Below are 23190 nucleotides of genomic sequence, written 5' to 3'. Positions count from 1 at the left end.
TCAATAATGAAAGTGGGAAGACTACTCCAACTTGGGGCATGCCCATTTTCCAAATACATGCTTTCCAACTTCACATATCTTTATGGTCTTTTTATTCATTTACTGCCAATACAAATCTATTCTTACAAAACTAATCACACAACAGAAACCACATATATAATGAAACACAACTTTTCCCTGAATGTTGTTAAATAATCATCTTTCTGAGAAAAGTTTCAAATAAAAGTTGTGTCTTAATGCACTCTTATATTTTGCATTGCATAAAGGCTGATTTAGAGAAAAATAATACAGTTTGATTTCTGCTTCAAGCAGAGTAACCAACAAATATCATGTCAAAAACAGTCAGGCTTGTGCCTGGGGCATTTTGAACAGTAACGAAAACAAAATAAATTCATCTTCCTAGGGCAACCACATAAACGTGCAGCTATGGAATGCCATTAATTGCCATAAAACAGACAAATGAGCGGTTGTTTTGCTTTCAGTTCATATTATGTGAGAGTAACATGGTAGACATGAGCACAGTACTGATTGGGGATGACTTGTAGATGAGCAGAGTTGTCTTTAAAGAGAATCATATGTAAGGATAACTGTAGGAAGATGAGTGTTGCAAAACTGTTATAAGTATCTACTCTAAGGGCATATGAAGAGAAACCACAAAAAAAAAATGCCTGGTTCATAAAGCTGGACATACAGATCACACAATGTATTGATAAAGGTTTGGATATTCACACAAATGCAGCAAAATATCCACTGAAAGCAAACCCCACAACATGTTCATGTGCTTTCAAACATCCTTAGTCACAAACTAAAGAATTTTACATAGAATAACACAAAATGAATTCTTCTGTTAACAATGGTCATCAATAACAGGAGAGGGGTAAAAAGATCTCTGACATCTCGCAGTTCACCGCATCATTATTTAGACGAGGCAGTGTCCTGTCTTGCAAGCTTTCTTTTCAGAGCTCCCTTCATTGCCTCAATATGACCCATGCCTTCAAACTACCTTTTCAACCAGGGCATATTTTCACTGAAAAGATGGCATGACAAGGCTGTAACAGAATGCTTCTTCTTTATTGCACTTTGGAACATTGGAAACATGTTCTGTGAATCACTAATTACATGTCATATACTAGTATATCTCACATGCACACATACATATGGGTAAATATACTTGAACTATTAACAGTATTTCAGTTACATGAGGCACTGCCCCAAAAGGCCTAATAGGCAAGCTACCATCAACATCACATTCCAAGAAAATCCATTTAACAGATTGGAGATGAAACATGTAGACATACCACCAGTATTGAATTGTTTAATGAAGTAATACAGCACTGCACCTTTTCTCCCATTTGGATGATCCGGTTCACCATATCCTGTCGAGCTCTAAGCAATTCAGTCTTCTGAACTCCAGATTCCTGCAACAGCTGCCATCTTGTTTGCTCCACTTCCCCTCGGATTTCACTGGTGTTCACCTGAAAACAGCACACATCAGTTAATGGAATAGTCTTTCTTGAGAAGTTGATAGTCATTCAAATAGTGAAGAACTTCCCAATCTTTTACTTTTACAGAACCTGAAGTTTCAATACTGTGCTCATATTAGCCCAGCTTCAGACCCTACACACAGTATTCTTCTATGAATACAAAAATGTAATGTAATAGTGAGATCAACGCTCTTAAATTAAGCAATTTTGGTTTACCACAGCAATGAATTTTGAGCACTAACATGCACAAATGCATGCAGTAGGTCATGATCAACTGAGCACTCTTTAATTCCAGTCTATTCTGTGAGTACTAATAATATTTTTATGTGTACATGTGAAATATCATACAATATAAAGGAGTTCTTTTACTATTATTTTTACTATTCACCAATCATTAACCTCAGCATATTATTCAATAACAGTAAATAGAGGTGAAAACAGGGGAAGCTAATAGTATGAAAGTTTACATAAGAAAAAATGAGACTTCCCCTTAAATTCTTAGTTGGTGTTACACTAGTTTACTCCGCATAAGGTCCACTTTAATATTATTCCCTCATCTATACCTAGATCTCCCAGTCTCTTTTCTTCAGGTTATGGCTAATTATGTGCATGAAGTCCATACTTCCCCCATTTTGCCACATAACCCAGCCAACTTATCCCTTGTGCACTCTCATGATTATTTTATAATTCAACAAAAGCACTGGATCAGTAATGTGAAGCCTGTTTTGACATGCTGTATACAATGCTGGGAGGGGTATGGGGGGGGGGGAAGCCACCTGGAACACCAAGAACTAAACCTGAATTTCAGGTAACAGTGATAACACAGGTTTAAAATCTTGATACTGCAGTTGCAGTTGGAGAGGCAGGTAAGGATTTTAACATGCATGTAATAAAATTCGAAGGTTCATCAGAAACCAACGTTCTGAAAGTTTTTTTGAAACTATAAACTGCAGGATGGATAAAAACCGGGATTATTAATGCTGAACATGATCCACCAACATCTCTGCTAGGTCTTGTTCCCTTGTCTCAGATTATTTCACACTGTCAACTGAAATCAGTTTCCCAGTACTAAGTGAGAATTATATGATCACATGAATAATGAGATGAAAAATGTAGAAGTAACCCTGACTTCTTCAAAGTACTTTTCCCAGATCTTACCTGTAGGGTCTGAGGAAAAAATGTAAGAAAAACATCTGCCAATCTACTGTCAGGTTTGGGTACCGCCTGAATTTTTTTCTTTTAATTTTTTTATGAACATTTTTCCTTTAACACTTCAGTGTGAGAGCATATCATCACTGGGCCAGAAAGCGCGATGAGCGAGCAATATTTAAGGGTATTTAAATTTCACTCAAGGAAGGGTAAAAATGACAAGCATTCTGAATGGTTAACTTCCCAGTGCACTATAAATTATAAATATGCATTTTACATTACTCAGACATGCTGCTTTGTCTGGCAGGCCTCAAAATACCCATAAATGCACAGAGCAACATCACAGTCCTGACAACAGTACACAGCTTCCCTCCTTTTCTCACGCTTGCTGCAGACCACCCACTGTCCTGTGACTTAGATCTCTTTCTTATGGGAAGTAGTCTTTGGAGAGAGAGAGAGAGAGAAAAAAAGGAATATTTTACATCCACTGGTAGCCAACAATCACTCCATTAGCTATAAAGGATGGCTCACAAATAAAAGTGGTTCAGCTGGCTATCTGGAGTGCACCTATTTGGAACTCATGAAAACTATTTCCAGTAAAGATCATACTTGTTAGTACATGCCAGCGACGCAGGTCGGGGTTTGTCTTGCACATGCTGAAAGACATTTCCATCCCTATAAAACAATATCAGCCTGACTACAATATCTCTGAAAGTACTGTAATATAAAATAATCACTTAACACTGAGCACTGTGAGAAAACTTGTTGTTCCAAAGCACATGACATGGACAGTCTTACAAACATACTCAGCATACGTTCTATTAATTTATAGCTACCTGAACTTGTAATGTTTACTAATTTGTTCATTTATCAATTTTTCAATTGCACTGATTAAAATGGGACTAAACAGAATAATGAAATGGGAAGTATACATGGTGTGGTTTATTTTAATGCAATTCCCCAGTATGTTCCTATTGCGATTAAGGAAAACCATGAAAAAATATCAAAGTTAGGACAGACAGCCTTTAGGCCAAGAAATGAATTTGGGACCAGCAGAAAATGATGCTAACCAATGAGCTGTAATATTCAGAAGTCTGTAGTGCAGACTGATTACCTGTGAGTCACTGAGGTGGTCCAACATCTGCTGATGAACTTTCAGCAGTTCTTTCTCAAGTTCCTCAATCCTGTGTTCAGCAGCTGTGGATGAAACAATATTAAGTGTCATGCGAAAGAACAGATAACCACCCTCAACACTTCCCAAGCAGTAAGTTACAAGATATCCCACTTAAAACACTGATCACCTGCTCTAAAAAATGCTGGTGTTTAGCAAAGTCAGAGGACATATCTCTCTTGCTGTTGCTCTAAAAAATGCTGGTGTTTAGCAAAGTCAGAGGACATATCTCTCTTGCTGTGTCTTTAACAATTCAAACTATATATAAATACTAGCTGTACCCGGCCACGTGTTGCTGTGGCAGATCAAGTGAACTGCTTCCGCTCCGCGAGTATGATGACCTAAGCTTGATCTTCTGCGAGGCATTATTTGGATGAACTAAAGCAGATTGATTGCACTGAAGAAGAAGAAGAAGAAGAAGAAGAAGAAAAAGAAAGAAAGAAAGTTATAACAAAAACATATAAAATTGCAAAACATGAAAAAAAGGAAAGAACACGAACTGGAAAAGAAACAAAAAAATAAAAAATACTAACGAAATATTTCAATTGAAACGCAGATCAATCGACACAGCTCACTCCCACCGCCAAGTGCACTGAAAAATATGAAGAACAGTTAAGAAAACGAAAAGAAAAAAATGAAAAATAAACTATACTCACGAAATGAACGACGTATAACACGTTACAGTATATTAATACTGAGTACAATTAATATTTTAACAACCAACCAACCTGTCACAGGTGAGACATATGTCACACATGATTTTAACATCATAAAGTCTTAAAATACATTTTTAGTGAGTGACATATTCTTGATGTCTTTTAAATTGTTGCATTATTTACGTGTACTTTGATAATAAGAATATATCGCCTGTTACCTATGTGACGTTGTTGTGGTCACGTGTCTCCTATTCAGTGCGACAAATAACTTCCACGTATGTCTCGGATTCAGCGAAGTTATTGAACGCTCACTTTTACACCAGCGAGTACAATTATTATCACATCCAGTATCACCAAAAAACTCTTCGGAGCTGGACTGTTATAACCTGGTTTCAGACACAATAGAGGGCACTTTCACCCAGGGTTCGATTTCATGTGTTCTGTGCTCGTTGCCGTGGTCATTCCTAGGCAACGATCTGTTGGTATTCGATGGACGACAGAACACCTTGTAGAAGTGTTTGGTTTCATCCGATGTCATGCAACGGAACCACTTATCCTCTCATCTCCGGGGAAATGCGTTTGTTGTTGTGGCAATTCCTATGCAAAGTCCCACTGTTATTGCGTTTCCATGGAAGTATACTTTCCGGTTTCATCCACTGTTACGCAACGGAATCTCTTATCCTATGCAACTGTTCTAGCGTTACTATGGAAACGACTGCTGGATTCGGAACATGTGACATGTTTTTACCTGTCACAGGTGTGACATCTATATAATATGTACATAAAAACGCGCGTATTCGAATGCAACGTTGTGTCAAAATTGCAAAGCAAGCGGTGAAGAACTTTTGGAGATTTTCGTACAGGGACAAACGAACATTTACATTTTTATTTATATAGATAAATATATACATATATGAAACGTTTCACCACTACAAATTATATACTTAAAGGAACTAACACACAGAAGGTATAATTACATGAACTATAAAGATAATAAGTGAGCCCTGAAGGTTTTATGGTCAGGAGAAAGAGGTAATGAAAGTCTGTTACTAAAATACTTCACTACAACTGCTACTTTTATGGCAAAGGGCAAGAGTCCTACATTCTATGGCTGTCAGGGTCCATTTTGGCATTTATGTGAACTGTTAAGCGAAAGCTAAAGATGTACGTGCATTACCATTCAATTGTTCCCGTAACACTCCTGTATTTTCATCTCTAGTCTGTGCCAGCTGGTCAGTAGCAGCTCTTAACTGGCTGCGAAGCTGTTCAAGTTCACTCAACTCAGATCCTGTTCGCTTCTCAGACTCGTTCTCAAGCTGCTCCGAGAGTTTTTGCACTTGTTTCTCCAAGTAAACACACCTTGAGCTGACCTACATAAACAAAAATTTAAACTTACTTTAGAACTTAAATTACTCTGAATCTAGTGCTGTCTACCATGGTCTAATGAAACCAGTGGTACTACCAATAATATGAAGACATGATAAAACCAGGTGTTAAGAGAGTGAAACTTAACGACACATGCTGGATGGACAATCTGTCATAGAGGAGGCCAAGGTTCTCAGAGGACCAAAGGGCCAAGAAGGAAGTGAGACTATTATCTGTTCTATGCAGTGTGAGACATATGATACCCGTCCTCAGCAATCTCATTGTTGTTTTACCGATCCCCCATGAATCAGAAAATGTTTGGAATCAGTGCTCCAATATGTCTTTTCTTCAATTACTCCACTTCAATTCAAGTGTTACTATTTCCTTAAGAACTATAACTTTGTCTCAAAAGTGACCTCTTGTTACTAATCTTCCAACCAATATGATATCCATTATCAAAACTATGTGTCCAACCTATTCAGCCTGCCAGATTTAATAACCCCAACAGTACATGGTAATGACTGCAAACATGAAGTTCCTTGTTATAACACTTTCTCATGTTCCACTCTGTGTTCAAAATGTAAAACAAGAGTAACAGGAAGCTAACATTTTTCATATATGGGCCATAATGATCAATACTCTAAACGTTAAGTAATTTCTGATTCACAAAATTGGGTCAGTACAAACTAGCATTAAGTGAAGCAGTGTGATGTGGAGCCTTAGAACACGGTACACCAGAGTCAAGCTGCTCACACAAATACCAATGTCCCATTAAACCCTTCACGATCCCCAAATTAAATCAAACCCAACTGGTTTACTTCTAGAAGTTATAATAAATTCAACTTACTTGCTGTTTCTCTGTTTTGAGGTTTTCAAGCTCCTCCGTGAACACCACCAAAAGTTTTGATTTCTCTCTGAGTTCATCTTTTGCACTTTGTAACACATCCAGAAAGCTCTCAGGACTATTTGACATCGTGCCTGCAATGGGAAGATGTGTTACAATTTTAAAACTAAAAGGTACATCCATTCCATTCAAACAGTATAGTATTAAGGAAATGGCCACATAAATTAATTTCCAATGAGTAGCCGAACATATATATAAAGATAGAAAAGACACACAATCCGAATGGAATCGAACTCTTTGAAAGAAACCATTAGGGAGACCTAGGCATAAGAGGGATGACAAAAAAATAAATACAATTATTGACTTTCCGGATATTCTCCATTGTCCTGTGCAGCGAGTTAATAACTGCACACATAGTAACATACTATCATCATAATCTTTCAAATATTAAATTGCAGAGATGTAAACTGGACTGCTCAGTACAGGTTGCAAGGTCAGGCTTCTGTGATAACAGTGGTGAATCTTCAGGGTTTGTAACTGGGAATAAGAGCTGAACAAGCACCAGATACTCAAGGATGAACCTACAGTATGAAGGTTAATTCCCTACAGTAATGTCGATATCAATGTCACCACATTGCAGTACTATTAAAAGCCTCTTTATCTGCTCATTACAGTATGATTAAGGGTAGAACAGGGAACTCAAATACACTGTGTAATGCAGTATTACATATACAAGCTCATCTGCACTATTTTCCTGGTTGGAAACGAGGTATAGCAAGAAAATAGTGAAAAAATACCACAGTATACAAACGTCTCTTCTTCTTCACTTCAGGATAGAGCAATCAAGCCTGTTCTGGCTTCATACACTCATTCCTTCTTTTACATGGTGTTCCTTTTGGTTCATAGTGCATACCTGTTTTGGTATTCTGTCATTATTCATTATGCACAGATGGTTTATCAGTTCCATCTGCATTCATCTACTTTATTAAGAACTGGTTGTATTTTCAGTTCCTTCCCAATTAAGTTCATTCTTAATATGGCCTAGTCTGCTGCAGCCTTTTAACTGACAAAATATCTCTGTGATGGTCATTCTGTTTACTACGTCACTTGTTTTAATTGCAAAAGACTCACTTCCATATAGCAAGGTAGGCAGTGCTACTACTTTATGTGTCATGTCACTCCTAATAAACTAAAATGAGATGACTGCTCTAATACATTACTACCAGTAATTTTATAAATGTATAATCCTATAGACTGTGCTTCCTCCCAGCATACTGGGTGCAAGAGGGAGAGACAAACTACGTTTCTCTGACCTATACAAGGAAAAAATATGAAGTTTTCCTTGTGCTTAAATAATTATGCAGTATGTCATAAAGACATATGGGGGAATGGAGGTACAGTTCCATCATTCTTGACCTCAGCACTAGATGGAGATGAGTGATCAGCTTCATGCTGCAGTTGTAACCTTCAACTGACATGTCCTTCAAAGCTAGGTTTCCAATGTTTTCAAAAGTTCTTGGGAAGGGACAGAGAGGCAGCATGTCTCACCATATATGTGGAGTTTCCTTTCAGAAACAAGCATGAAAATGATGAATTATTTGAGAACATTACAAGTTCTAACTTGCCATGTGTTAAAGCAGGTCATGTGTACACACTTCCTCCATGAGTCAACAACATTATTTGAACAGAAAGTTATGTTCTACACAAGTGTTAGCTGGAAGGTGGCTGACTGAATGCTAAACAAGCAGCATATGCTACAGGACGGTTTAACAATATTTTGTTCTACGGAATTCCCTTTCAGAAAATATACACAGTTTTACAAGTCACAATGATATACAACATACTGATTCCACATCAAAACCACTTCATTACATAACATAGAAATGACAGAACTCTTCAAAGTACATATCATGCAAATCTCTGAAACAACTGAAACCTCAACACATTTCTCCCAGCCCAATTTCTATTATCATACAGCTCATACCCCTGAAAAAACACCCTCAAAGTTGAAGGCCATATTTGTTGTTTTGGGATTTTCTGCTCCTCCCCTTACAAGAGGCAAAGAACAGAGAAAAGGAAATACAATACAAATGAAACAAAGAAAGAAGACAGTTCATTCCTCTATGAAAAATAAATACTGCTGCTGAAGTAATGTATATCATCATCAGTAGTTAAAAATTTCCCATAAAGGCTAATTAAAAAAATCAAAACTTCAGCTGCTCTCTGTTATGGGAACACTGCTATAAGCAATTCTTATGCATCATACCTGATCAGACGTTATCAATATTACATTGGCTATGTTAATCTAATCACACTTCCTGCAACTATTTTCCAGTATTTAAGCACAAGTTATGCCACAGACAACAAAGTTATACATAATATTCCAAATGAAGACTACATTTAAACAAGTCAAGCAATTAGCTTTTTTTTTTTTCTTCGGCACTACAGCCCCAGTGGGCCTAGGCCTACCTCCATGAACTTCTCCGTTCACTTCGGTTTTTCTAGATCTTACACATTCGGTAGGACTCCTTGGGCGGGTGATCAGCTCGTCGCAAGGCCTCTACGTGTACACAAACACAGAAAAACGCACACACACAAACTAAACATCCATGCCCTGAGTGGGATTCGAACCCATGATCCCGTTTTCCAAGCGAGCGAAGACAGTACATACTTTAGACCGCTCGGCTACTGTGACCGGCAAGCAATTAGCTTACAAATGTATTTACTAGTTTGACAGATCAGGATGAACCAAGTTTTATTTTCAGAAATTTACCAAACTCACTAGATTTGGTTACATATTCCTGGCTCAGTAAAGTACACCACAGCTCACAAAGCTGAACATCAACTTCTGACTACACAAGCCCAGGTTTAGTCCTTGAAAAGCTTGGACAGTATTTGCGTGGAAGAAAGTGCATTAAGGCAGGCTTTTCGCACCATATTTCAATTTCTTCAAGAGTAAGAAGGTCACTGCAGGTCAGCAAAATATCCATTCTGTCATTTTACCCTAGCATAATTGGCAATTCCATATGATGGTTGTTCAGGTCAGGATCATCCTGATAGTTGATTTAATGGTAAGAGGATTTGTGAATGAGTTGAAACAGATTTAAAAGCAAGCAGCTGTGATATGCATTAGGTATTATGCCATCATCTGTCTGGAGGAATTAAGGGAAACAACGAAAAACTGGGTCAGGACCAGGTCGAGGTTAAAATTAGAACCTAGGACTTCTAGAATATAAAGGAACACTAAGAAAAGTCAAAGTTTTGGAATCAGAATGGTTAAATCTGTCAATTTATGCTATTTGCACTCACCACATTTTGCCACATTATATAAAAGCAGACCATCACAGTTGGTCACAAATGAGTAAAGAGTCTTTTATTTTAATATAACGTTTCCATTTTGTGAATGTCGATAATTTATGTGAAGTGCATTTCGTCTTTATCATTGAATGTGGATTACATTATAAAAATCTGTGTGATTCTTTTTTTCAAAACAGGCACTTAAAGACGTGTAAGCACACACCAGTTCACTAAAATTGTATCTGACAGCTCTAATTTGAGTTCAATAGGCTAGCACAATTCAACACTTAAAATGTAGAGGGATATGTACATATTATGATAGTAGTATATGCTCATGAAATCATTTCAATTCACATCTCTATGAAGATTGTAAGTCATGCCATATTTGAGTATGTCTATGCTTCCTGTTAATTTGCAAGTAAATAATGGTTTAGCTGTAGTGCATTTTAGTCACCTTGATACTTAGGAAATAAACAGGGAATATATGACATCAAACTGCTCTGGGAAATATCTCTCTTCATCTTTTGCAGTCTATACTTGTAGGTTGTACATTCAGGCAGGTTTCAATTTGTCCATCTTGATTCTTCACTAATGTGGTCATCATCACTCCTTAGGTACAAAATTACTTTACTAATGCAATGCGTAGAATAAACTGAAGACACATTCTCTCCAGACATTTCCTTAATGAATCAGATTGTGCTTCCACGCTGATCTGCATCAGCAACAGTATTCCCCATATATGGATGCATTAAATCACTGCTTATTATAACAAACCCCTACATTGCATATTCCCTTCTAAATATTTTCAGAGTAAGGCACAGCCTTTCCTAGAACTAGGCAGGGCCATAACAAATATAATTTATTTCTTAATATTTTCGATTTCTTGTTTGCACCAATGGGTTGTGAAGCGCAGGTAGCATTTTTCAGCAAAACTGTGTTTGTTACCACACATACTGTTTATCTTGTACAGCTAATACTGCATTACAAATGACTAACTGTAATATGTACCAGTTCCATTTGTCTTTCTACTCTTGCGAAATCATGACGAAATCTGTTACAGTATTCAACTGAGATGCTGAAATGTATATCTTTACGTGTTTTTCCGTATTATAAATATGTGAAAAATAAATAATTTAAATCATGTAAAAGAATATTTTGCCTAAGTATCCTGATCTTTAAGTTCCATCTTCATAAACGATTTTCAAACTGATTACAAAAATGTATTCAACTGGACCTTTCTCAGACAAGGAATACACCATGAAAAGGTCTATTTTGTGGGATATAATTCTGAGTAGTCAGTACATTTAGAGCCAGTCTCTTAGTTTCCTTTGGCCATGCATGGACAGCCAGGGACTTAGAACACTGGGAGTATACAGCATCCCTTGTGAGTGTGGTCATTTCCAAACTGGCTTTCGAGCAACACAAGGCTGAAGGAGCACCATGAATATGTATGGCCAGAACACTCCAACAGATCAGCCAAGGCACAGCACCACACCCACCTCCAAAACACCAGCATCCTCTCCACGAAACCCATGGATGATACGAGAATGAGCAGGGAGGTGACTAACACTGAGTTCCATTTCAATAGTACGGACATGGAAGATGGTATCTGCTTTAGGAAATCATGGAAACCTCTTGTCTCCTCAATGAATGACTGTAAGAAGCCTCCCTCACCGAATCCTCTAGTTGGGTTCTCCAATGGGTCACAGAGGTCCATGAACACTACCCTTACAGGGTACCATTCTTTCCCTCTCCAGATACTCGTCAACCCTGGGCCTTTCTTTCCTTCCCAGCCTCTCTCCACTGTCCTTGCTCTTCTTATGACTGACGACATGCCTACAACCCACGGACCCAAGTTTTCTCCCACCTTCCTTAGTTCTCTGCACATGCACACACGAGTTGCAGGAGTTAAGGTCTAAGGCCCCCATGGGAACATGGCAACAAAGGATGAAGCATTGCTGGACTGGGTCAGCATGCTGGCAGTGAGTGGAGAGCGTACATCTCAGAAGAGACTACTGGCAGAGATGTGACAGGGGGCCTGATCACAGTTCAAAAACTGAGTAAGAGCCAGCACAAGGTGGAAGCCGCCTGTGCCATCATCTTCAGTCTCTTGTTCCACTCTCAACTCAGCCAAGACGAGTGACTGCAGCACTGCCCACAGAAGAGCCAAGGTCATACGTTCAGAAAATGATGAACACCAGGGAGACTTCAAATTTCCTGAAGGAGGTGCTGGTGGATCTAATTTTGCAGAAAACGAAGTTACTTCCTCCTGATGCGCTGGGCATCCTGTGAGCTTAAGACACAACAGTGGATGTCAAGCATCGCGTGCTAAGACTGGGTCAGTAAGAGATGTATTTACAGCATCCTGCAGCAAGATCACCCTCCATATAAGCAGTGAAGTGATACTGGCTCAGTTGGATGTTCATCTGCAGATGATGGCCAGCCTAGTGCGATGAAGTTCAAAGACCTCCCATTGACGACTGTACATAGCAAGGATGGTTGTTCAAGCTGAAGCTGTCAGGGTGGCTGAACACTGCCAAGGGTGGCAGCACTCCCAACACAGACGCACTACCCATAAGACCTGTCTGAAGGCACACTGTCACTGCAAGACAGTTGAATGACAGGAAGAAGCCTGAAAGTTTGATACATTGCTGGTGCCACAGTAGATGGCTGGGGCTCAGGAAGCAGCAGCTGGGTGACATGGAGCCAATTCTACAGGAACTAGAGGCTGGACAGTAACCTGAATAGAAGGATACTGTTGACAACAGAGACAGCTGCACATGACACAATAAGTAAGGCTACCCATCGCCATAAGACATATGGGCACATATCCCAAAAATTTAACTTATGAATGTAAGCGCAACACTTTTAGACACACCTGAAGATGGCCAATGTTGGTTGAAACATGTAGTGTGCATACATCGGTGATGCAGAAGAGATCTTAATGTTCAAAACTTTCAAAAGTCTTAAAAAGCAAGTTGCATGTGAGATGGCTAAAAGGAATAACTACAAGAGGTATTGGGCTCAATGGAACTCCTTGTTAGTGAGACACAACGTGCTAGAACGCCACTGCCAATGGCCAGTGCAAGACAGTCCAAGTATTTCTTCCCCTGAGAAAGGTGGAGGAGGTACAGGGATAGATCCATGGAAGATCTTCGAGAGGACATTTAACTTTTAACAAAACCTGAACAAGGTACCTCCTGACAGACATGGACTACTTCATCAGGTGGCCGGGGGTATACGTCATTCCTTCCCATGAGGCATCAACGGTGGAGGATGTTCCAGTGGCTAACTTCTTCTGCTGCTTTGTGGGTTCAAGGAAACTGTACAGTGACAAAGGCCAGAATTTGAGTCATGATTCCCACAGCACATGTTCTGGCACCTGGGAATCGGCAAGACATACATCATTCCTCTGCATCCACGTTTGAAGCATGGTGGAATAACACAAAGACAGTGGAAAGGCATATAAAGAAGGTCGTAAACGCTGAAACACGTGTGAGCGAGAACGAATTTACATGCACCAACACAGGAACTGTTGCAATCGATGTTTTCTGTGTGGTCCGTGCCAAGGCTAAATAGCGGAAACCAAGAGCTGATCCCCATTCCCGGGACTAGCGCCGCGTGGAGGCGGGTTCGAATACCTCCACCGTAGCCTTGCGAGTCATTGGAGGCGACAAAAGGGGAACCTGGTGCCTGGAGGTATAACTGGGCCACCCTGTACCTAGGGGATACAAATACGGGGATCTGGCCATGTTGATTGGGGGAGTCTCGAATCTGAGATGGTAAAATGTGGTCATGAGTTCCGCCGGACTCGGACCTGAGAACGATTGCGCTGGCGAGACGAGCAGCAATTGTAAACGACAGACCCATCCTCTCGTCGGCAAGGATGTTACATAAGGACTACGACCGGAAGTCTTCAGGCGAAAAAAAAAACTGTTCGTCGTTAGTTTCATGGGGCTTGTCGCCAAGATGAACTGACTGGCGGTAAACCGCCAATCGTGAAGTAACTTTGACTCTGATACCCATTAGCAATTAAACGCAAATATTAAATTAACCCTCAACAAAGGAGTAATTAGATCATTAATGACTTATGCTTGCCCCACCTGGGAATTTGCGGGACACAGCAACCTTATGAAACTGTAGCGTTTGCAAAACAAGGCTCTCCACACCATCGGCAAATTTCCAAAGTGCACAGCTGTCTGCCAGTTGCACATGGCTTTCCAATTACAGTGTAGTTATAATTATACAATGAAACTGTGCAGGCAATAAGCAGAGGTCATACAAAATCACGAAAATGCAAATGTTCGCGACATCGGAAAACGCGAAGCCAACGCAGAAAATGTAACAGGCTTCAACTTGGCGGCGGTCAAGCGTACGACCGTTCAAGTGACTAGAAGCCGCTGTAAACTACATAAGTTGGGCCATAGTCTGCTGTGAAAAGCCTAGACTAACACAGATCTTGTATATATTGTAGCGTGTACAGCCGTTTCTATAAAACGGCTCGGCAAACAAGTTCCCGGGAAACGGATACGCACAAATCAATGGAGGAACTGTTACAAACGGTGTTTTCTATTCGGTCTGTGAAAACGGGTTATAAGATGGTCAAATGAAGCAAGAGGAGGCAGTTGGGAGGAGCCACCGTTCAGAGAGAACCTGAGTACGGAAAAAGTGGAATAGCCATTGCTAGAAGCCGTTACAAGGAAGCGTCTAGTGAAGACAATGCTGGCTGGAAAAGACTTTAGCGTGTGCTGTAGTAATTCGTAAAGTGCGGAAATCAGCGACAGTGTTGTAGTTATTTGTAGTTACGACCTGTTAAGTGGTCAATAAATTCAATTATCTACAACCCCGCCTATAGTCACTTCATACTACGTGACAATATTACACACACATATACTACAGTTGCATGTAAAACTGTAAATAGTACGTATCCTCAAGGGGCCGGGCTCTTGAAAACTATGTAGAATACCGACATGTAAAACTGTAAATAAATATGACGTGGTACTGATTATGACAGCGGTAAATGACAGACCCGTCCTCTCGTCAGAGAGGGCATCCCACATCGACAAAACCGCAACTCTGTGACCCAATAAAAATCTGGTTTTGTGGCCCCCGATGGGGCTCGATACCACGTATGACTTGTGACAGACCGTCGGTCGTAACGTGACTTTGATTTTTTGATTTTCATCCCGTGTGGAAACTACGGGGCAACAAATTACCTGTAGCTCCTCCGCAGAAAGCCGGACCCCTCCCCTAGTCGAATTGGAGGCCTCATTTCACAAACACGTACATGTCTAGGAGGGGGAAAAATGTAAAAAGTTTCGACGAACCCTGAAGCAAAGAATGACTGTGCTAGCGAAGGCTTGCAGCAATTTAACAGGCCGACTGATCGATCCCCATGTGGAGACAAGTTGGAATACTTCCACTGTAGACCTGAGAGACGCACAAGGTGACAAAAGGGAATCCGGTATCTGGTAGTATAACTGGGCAACCCTATGACTAGGGGACACAAATGGTGGGGCCTGGTCTTCCAGGTTGGGGGTTGAGACTGAAACCTCCCCGAGTCGTCGGAAAGCAAAATATGTCATGAGTTCCATGGGACCTGGAATCAAGAATCACTGTGCTGGCGTGGACCAGCAGTAATTATCATCCAGTTGTGGACCGAGTGGTCTGTGGTGCAACAAATGTAGCGCCTATATAGAAAGACAGAACCCCTCACCTCGGCGAAGAGGAGACCCCACTTCTAGAACCCGTACATGTCTAGGAGAGAACAAAAATCTTGGTCATGGATTTCCACGAGACTCGAAGCCAAGAATGGCTGTGCAGGTGATGACTAGAAGTAATTTAAACGACCAACAGACAAGCTACTTAGCACAGCACAGTGAGAAAGGGTGCACAGAGTCCGCTGTCGCAGCGCGGATATGCTCGTCCTGAACCTACACGTACGGTGCAAAAACGCAGCACATGAACAAAAATAGTATTGACCCTTCCATTTCTAAACACGTACACAGGAGATAACAAACATCATGACCATGGTTCTCGAGGAGACCTGACGCCAGAAATGACTGTGCTGGCGAAGCCAGCGGCACTTTAACCGACCGACCGAGGGAGAAGTCTTGGAACCAAGATTCACTGTACTGGCGAGGACAGTGAGTCAGTCCTGCTGGAAGCCAGTCTCGAATATCTGACAGTAAAATACGTTCTACTCGGGGAGGGGGAAGGGGAGGCTCGGAACTAAAAATGATTGTACTAGCGAGGACCGGCAGCAATTTACGACAGGCAGGCAATCCAGTCGTTTTGAGCTGCACTGTTAGTAGCCGCTACCTAGCAATAACTAATGAACAGAAAACTTTATGAGTGCTATAGTTGCAGTGATCTACAGAGTGCGTAAATCAGCGAGACCATTATAGTTATTTGCAGAGTATAAGTGTTCAAGACATCTGCTGTAACGGAAGCCAAAGCTCCAACAGTATGGCCACTATGGCCACCGAACATCGTTACTGGAGCCTGTACTACGCCAACACAATGCAGTTCACATTCCCATTTCCACATGCTGTACGAGGCACGGTAACTCGAGTTATCACATATATTGTTAAAAATACCTTTACCATGAAATTCCGCTTTGCCATCTCTGGTTGGCCTATCCTGGGTCTGTAGGCTCGGCAGCGCCACATATTCGCATGTAGAAGTGTCCTGAAAAATAAAGGAGGCAATTTTAAATAAAAGAAAGGCTGGAATCGATGCAGATTCTTGGTGAGCAGATATGCACGGCACCAGCACAGATAGCCTCTGCTGCTCCATACTGGCTCATTACAACTCTACTTCACACGAAGCTCAAACCAAACTTAAACAAGTTTCTCACAAACAAATCACAATGGAAACAATCTGTGCATATTATTAAGATTTATAGCTTTCACTTTAAGTATTGTTTGATTCGGCGAATGGCCAACCAAATAAAGAAGACAATATTTGACTCTACGCACTGTCATATCTATAACACCATAAATAAGCAAGAGATTTCGATTTTTGCATAGGAACTTGTTTCCTCACGTTACATCCATTTTCCATTTACACTAGCACAAATGGCTCCACCAAGGCTTTAACATCATTTGGGATACAGCGCTTTTAACAAATCCTACAATCCGGTGGTTCTGCAACTTTTCTGCCCCACTGACTGGCAAAATGCCTGGGGGCTTTCCGAGGATAAGTACCCTCCACATCTCGCAACGTTAAGTACAAATAAGAGACTATAAATCTACACATTACTATCATACCTAAACATGTTTATTTACAAGATCAAAATAACGCGTTTGTGCGGTAATAAAATTGAAGACATGTCTACAATCACCAAGTTTGTACACTTATAATTAAATATCACGCGTGAAGGCATCTGCAGTAACTTAATTTGTCAGGAATGTGTGTGATCAAAGGACCTGGGCTTCGTAACATGGCTGTGGGTCCCCATTTTCAAGGAGTGCAACGAACAACTTTAGAATTTGAGGTTTGAGGTTTTTAAGGCGGTGACTATGAAGAAAGCAGTCTTCTGGGATGTGGCGCTGTGTAGATATTGTTAACCGATGTTTCGGAAGAACGTATCGCCTCCATCTTCAGGGTAGAAGAAAAAATAAGAAAATCCGCGAGCGAGGAACCAGATTTCCTTCTTTTTCCTTCTACCCTGAAGATCGAGGCGATACGTTCCTCCGAAACGTCGGTTAATACAATATCTAGACGGCGCCACATCCCAGAAGACTGCTTTCTTCAACTTTGGAATTGTGTCCTCTTTCTCGCTAATATGCTGGATACAACACTAAATGCCACTCAAATTTGGTGCTAACACAGACCCCGAAAAACGGCTCTGCTAGTAAAACTGATAACTTGTGTTCAAATACATACAAGGCAGCATAATTCCAGCTAGAATCTGCTGACCAGAGCTGCGAAACATTGCTCGAATCAGTAATTCATACACATAGGACTTCATTTTAGGAAATGAGTTAATTCACGTTTTGTGCATTCTTTCCATAAAATGAATGTACAACAGGGAGCTCGCATGACTCATCTCTGAAACAAATTAACAGTACATACTGTCCATCTAAACTAATATTTATGTGGTTATACACGCTGCACAACATCTAGTACCCACGACTTTAAGAACGGACTGATCATTTTCCCGATCTGTGATTTGTATCGGTAAGTATGAGCACTAATACGTTTCATACAAGTACCTGTACTAAACGGAAATCCAAGGAAACGGATACTTGGTTAAGTTGGGATACCTTTGTATACATGATCGTGTACGCTCGCACACTCAGACATATACTGTCCCATTCTTTGAAACTAAACTACGCTCCAAATAATAACAAAAAAGGCAAATAAGTATACTCCACCTTATCACTGGAAGCACACGGTAGTGTAGTTGCTTGAGGCACTATGCTACAAGCCAAAAGGTCGCGGGTTTCATTCCCCATGAGGTCACTGAACTTTATAATTGACCTAATCCTTCCAGCCGCACTACGGGCCTGGGTTCGACTCAGCCTCTTAACAGAAACGAGTACCAGGACTCTTCCTGGGGTAAAGGGCGGCCGGAGCTTAAGGCCGAATCTCTAGAAAATGTGGGAGCCTCGATGTCTCACAACCCAATGGGCTTCCAAGGCCTGTTACAGGTATACTCACTCACTCATTCATGGAGCTCAGCCCTTCTCGGGAAGCCGCCAATTGTGCAGCTACTCAAGAATTTCCTAGCATTTTATGGAACTAGGAGGTTCAATACCGTGTTCACAAGATCCGTCCACTCGTCCTTATCCTGAGCCAGATCAATCCAATCAATATCATCCCATGATATCCCTCTAAGATCCATTTTAATATTGTTCACCCAAGTACGCCTTGGTCTTCCCAGTGATCTCTTTCCTTCTGGCTTTCCAAATATCTTATATGAACTCTTCTTCTCCCCCATTCGTGCTATATGCCCTGCCCACCTCATCCTCCTTGACTTGATCATTCTGATTATACTTGGAGAAGAGTACAAGCTATGAAGCTCCTCATTATGCAGTTTTCTCCAACCTTCAGTCACTTCATCTCTCGTCCAAATATTCTCAACACTCTGTTCTCATAAACCCTCAGTCTATGTTCTTCCCTTAATGTCGGAGACCAAGTTTCACGCCCATACAGAACCACAGGCAAAATTATAGTTTTGGATATTCTAATTTTTGTTTTTGGACTGTTACGGGGATATCTTTGCTTTTTCTCAACCACCTTATGACTTGGTAGATTCTAAAGGGTTCTGACGATAGTGGATAACACACAATTACTGGGGGTTTGGACTTTTCCATCGTCCTCATGACTTCACTTTCATAAGGGTACGTAACACTATCACAGCACATCCTGTCTACCGCTGTCTACAGTGTCCGTCTCTGGTATTTGTTATTCGAGATGGGAACCACCAGAAACAACGTCGCTATGCCGGGTATCGGGTTCAAGATTTCAGAGAAGCAACAGACGATAGCTACTCTCCGCGAGTTGACCGTGAGAAAGCAAAAGTTCGTTAATCTGGTTCGCCGAACTACAGTAACTGGAATGTCGCCAGGGCTTTAGGGTACGGGAAGTTCAGCAAGGGGCTTAGACCGCCATCAACTAACTTTCCCTCATGCAGCTCAGTTATCCAGTCAAAAATCAACGGATTTTGTACTTTGTCTATCGTCCGGTATTCTAGAAACTAGAAAACACAACGTTTCGGAAACTGCATCTGTTTCCGTCCTGAGGTGAGGGGGCGACGGCCCCTACTCAGTTGGGTCCTTTAGAAACGGCTACCCTCAATCACTGGATTGAGGTTAGTCACAGCAGTGGTAATGACAGTTCTATCTTGTGGGATAAAACACTGAGTAGTCAGTCAAGGAGGGAATCAGCATAACAAAGCTCTGCTTTGCTTTCTGTCTGCTTCATGCAAATTTCTTGCTTGGCTTACACTATGACCCTAAAGATGGTGACGATGTGTTCCTCCCAAACACTGCTGACTTTTAAAGCACTACACGGCGTTATACCACAGATGATAGGACTCGTCGTTATGGAGTTACGTAACAGTAAAACCCATCCTCGGACACGGTCCTAAGCCAGTTCCATCCATCTTCCAAATCTCTACAACTTCCCTGGTAGTAAAACCCGAAGGTTCACCACCCTAATGCATCAAAGCCTAGATACTGAGCAGTTTCTGAGCAAATTTTCCTATCAATTCTAGTCTCTTCCTTCGGAATTAATGTCCGGCCCACTGTAACCCGATTTCACAATGGTAACAATACTAGCTGATCCATAAATAATAAAAGCCCCTCACGCAATGTTCTGATTCACAATATCTCGCAAACATAATCCTAGTCTCCGTCAGGAAGTGAAAGACTTTTAAACTACCAAAACAAATTCTCTTCAAGCTAAACACAACCGATGATGCGGAGACGGCGGGAGACGGCAAATCAAGGGACTCAAAGCAAGGCAACAATGGTTGTTGTAAGGTAGTACATTTTATACCATATCAGACGGAGGCACACATCCGTCCGTCGAGATTGAACACAAGGATATGATAAGAATGGACGAGAATAGTCTATCTCATAAGAAAAACGTAAAGTTTTCCCTCTGCACTCTTCCGTGAAGACATATGGGTGAATGGAGGTTGAGCTCCACCATTCTTGACCTCAACACTAGATGGAGGTTAACCGTCAGTTTCACGCCCCGGCCACATTACCCTCAGAGAAACAGCTCCCGGCACCAGATGTAAAAGAGGCTGGATGAACCCCAGAGTCGGTATCGACACTGTAGAGAGAAATCTCGTGCCCCTGCTGAGAATCGAACTCAGGCCGTTCAGCCCCTAGCCAGTCGCTATACCGACTGAGCTGTCTTGTTTTACCTTTAGGAAAATGAGAGACAACAGCGATAAAGGTGTACAATGGATGTGGACATTTGGTTACATAACAGGGCTAATTCACAGCCGGTGATGTCGCCGGTTCCATGTGGCCTCTAGGCTGGACAATTAAGAAATCGGGATTTGAATCCCTGTAGGGATAAGAGATTTTTTATTTGCCCGTAATGTCCAGAGGTTCACCCAGCCTCGTATACAATAGGTACCGGGAGCTGTTTCCCGAGGGGTTAAGCTGACCACTCACTTCAATCTGGTGCCGAGATCAAAAATGGTGGAACTATACCTTCACTCCCCATACCATTTCATGGCATCTCAAATAGTTTAAAATTCTGTACTTGTTACAACGCCACACAGACACAGAAATATGGGTTTCATGGCTGAGGTTCCACTCCCGACCTGTTGAGATTTTTCTGTTCGCCACCTCAGCCTCTATTTTCCCTTCAAGATTTCAGGGCAAAATGCACAGATGCAGGGGAACTGTACCTTTAACTTAAGGGCCTTTTAGCACTCTAATTATCATCAGTCTATTATAAAATGCCAAATATTGCGCTTTCTGCATAACCGACGATTATTATTTTGAAAAGAGTATTAATATTATATATTAATCGATGTGGCAGGCTGGTTGATGCACTCTGCTACAAGTCGGAAGGTCGCGGGTTCGATTCCCGACGAGGTCATTGGAGTTTTCAATTGACCTAATCCTTCTAACCGCGCTAAGGCCCTGGGGTGGACTCAGCATCTAACAGAAACGAGTACCAGAAATCTTCCTGTGGGTAATGGGCGGCCGGCGCGCAAGGCTGACAACCTCACCGCCATCTATGAGCCGATCTAAGGAAAGTGGGAGCCTCGACGTCTCACAACTCTTTGGGCCTCCAAAGCCTGTTAAAAGGATAGCCTTACCCTTTTTAAACATTATACATTAATCGACTAACTAGTAAGAAACATCTGTGATACTACCCTACACAACAGAGTTCTTCTTGCGGATGTAACAATCACTCCGCTAGTCATGGAATTCCCCACCTTTCACGTGGCCCGATTACTGTGTTCACAGCTCCCGCTACCGATCCCTGTCCTCAGCCGAATAAATCCACTCCACAAACTCCCATTCTATTTCTATTTTACCTTCCTATCTAGGCCTAGACGCTTCCGAATGCTCAACTTCCCTTCATATTGCAACAAAAATTCTACACGCTATTTCTGGGCCATCTAATGTAGTGCAGACGCCCTGCCCATCTCATGCTCCCGGACATTCTAGCTCAGCGGGTCCCAAACTCTTCCAGTTTGATGTAACCAAAACAAACAAAAACAAACTCCGTGATTTTAGTCCGTAAGCGAACTATACCAACCGAGCGATGGCCGCTTGTCGGCGAAGTTTAGTGCCAACTTTTGCGGGTACAGAGTGTCGCGTGGTCAGCGCAACGAATCCTCACGCCCGTTAATCTCGGTTTTCTAGAACGGAGCCGCTATTTCTTTGAAATAGCTCCTCAATTATCCTCGCGAGGTTAAGTGGACCCCGTTCCAGACCCACTACTTCTCAGAAAATCTGGTAGCGCCGGGAATCTAACCCAGACCTCTGGATCTGTAGCCAGGAACGCTGACCACTAGACCACAGAGGCGGTCAGTTTGCTGTACCTTTCATGTGAAAAAGACGTCTACCTATGAAAAATGACTTAACATTTGATTTCACAAATAAACTATAATTATTAGTGAACCTGAATGAGAAGTGTGAAATATTTTTGTTGATAAACATACGTTCGAAATTCAAACTCAGACTTTAGATTTAAACTTAATTCGGTTTCTTTCTTCCGGCCCTGGGGAAAAGTTTCACGGCCAACTTGTGGGCCAAAACTCCCACTTCGGAAAATGCCGTTTTAACCGGTACATGGAATTCGTCATTTAACAGAACTGTATCCCGTCACATGCCAACGGTATCGAAAACACTTTAGCAACAGCATGAAGTGTGCAGATCTGTTTTATCAATTACACAATGGAGTCAGCTTAAGTGAACAGTATTCCTCTTAGTAAAAGCTGCGCTGGTTCTGCAGCCACCAACTTACAATATGGCGACCTGTTACAATATACTAGCGGGAAGTTCAGTTGAAAATTTAACGAAGAATAATTTATTTCGTACCTTCATCCTTCCCACCCCAACCTCCTTTTTCTTTTCTTCTTATATATTCTATACCTGTAGCTTGTTCTCTTCCTTCCTCATCAAAACTGTAAAGTTAAACCTTCATCCTTCAGATGACACAATTTCGAACACTGAGCTGCCATCTGTGTAAATACGTGAAACTACCGCGTGAGAAAAAAAAAACCGCCCCGCCCCC

General features: G+C 41.4%; 1 protein-coding gene across 5 annotated transcripts in view; it reads right to left on the bottom strand.

Annotated features, from left to right (window-relative positions):
• Positions 1–23190, bottom strand: part of LOC111875362 (thyroid receptor-interacting protein 11) — a 264752-nt gene that overhangs the window by 116390 nt on the left and 125172 nt on the right. For 3 of the 5 annotated variants that reach the window (XM_023871565.2, XM_023871591.2, XM_033755827.1), the window contains 5 exons: positions 16572–16656; positions 6673–6803; positions 5638–5830; positions 3748–3830; positions 1299–1475 (listed from right to left, as the gene is read on the bottom strand). In XM_023871565.2, coding sequence (XP_023727333.1) covers positions 1299–1475; positions 3748–3830; positions 5638–5830; positions 6673–6803; positions 16572–16656 — 669 coding nt within the window. Of the gene's footprint in view, positions 1–1298; positions 1476–3747; positions 3831–5637; positions 5831–6672; positions 6804–16565; positions 16657–23190 lie in introns of all 5 variants that reach the window. The other 2 variants (XM_033755822.1, XM_033755825.1) reach the window with 2 other exon arrangements.

Source organism: Cryptotermes secundus, unplaced genomic scaffold (assembly GCF_002891405.2).
Source record: "Cryptotermes secundus unplaced genomic scaffold, Csec_1.0 scaffold589, whole genome shotgun sequence".
Lineage (NCBI taxonomy): Eukaryota > Metazoa > Arthropoda > Insecta > Blattodea > Kalotermitidae > Cryptotermes > Cryptotermes secundus.
This window is presented reverse-complemented; position numbering and strand designations above follow the sequence as displayed.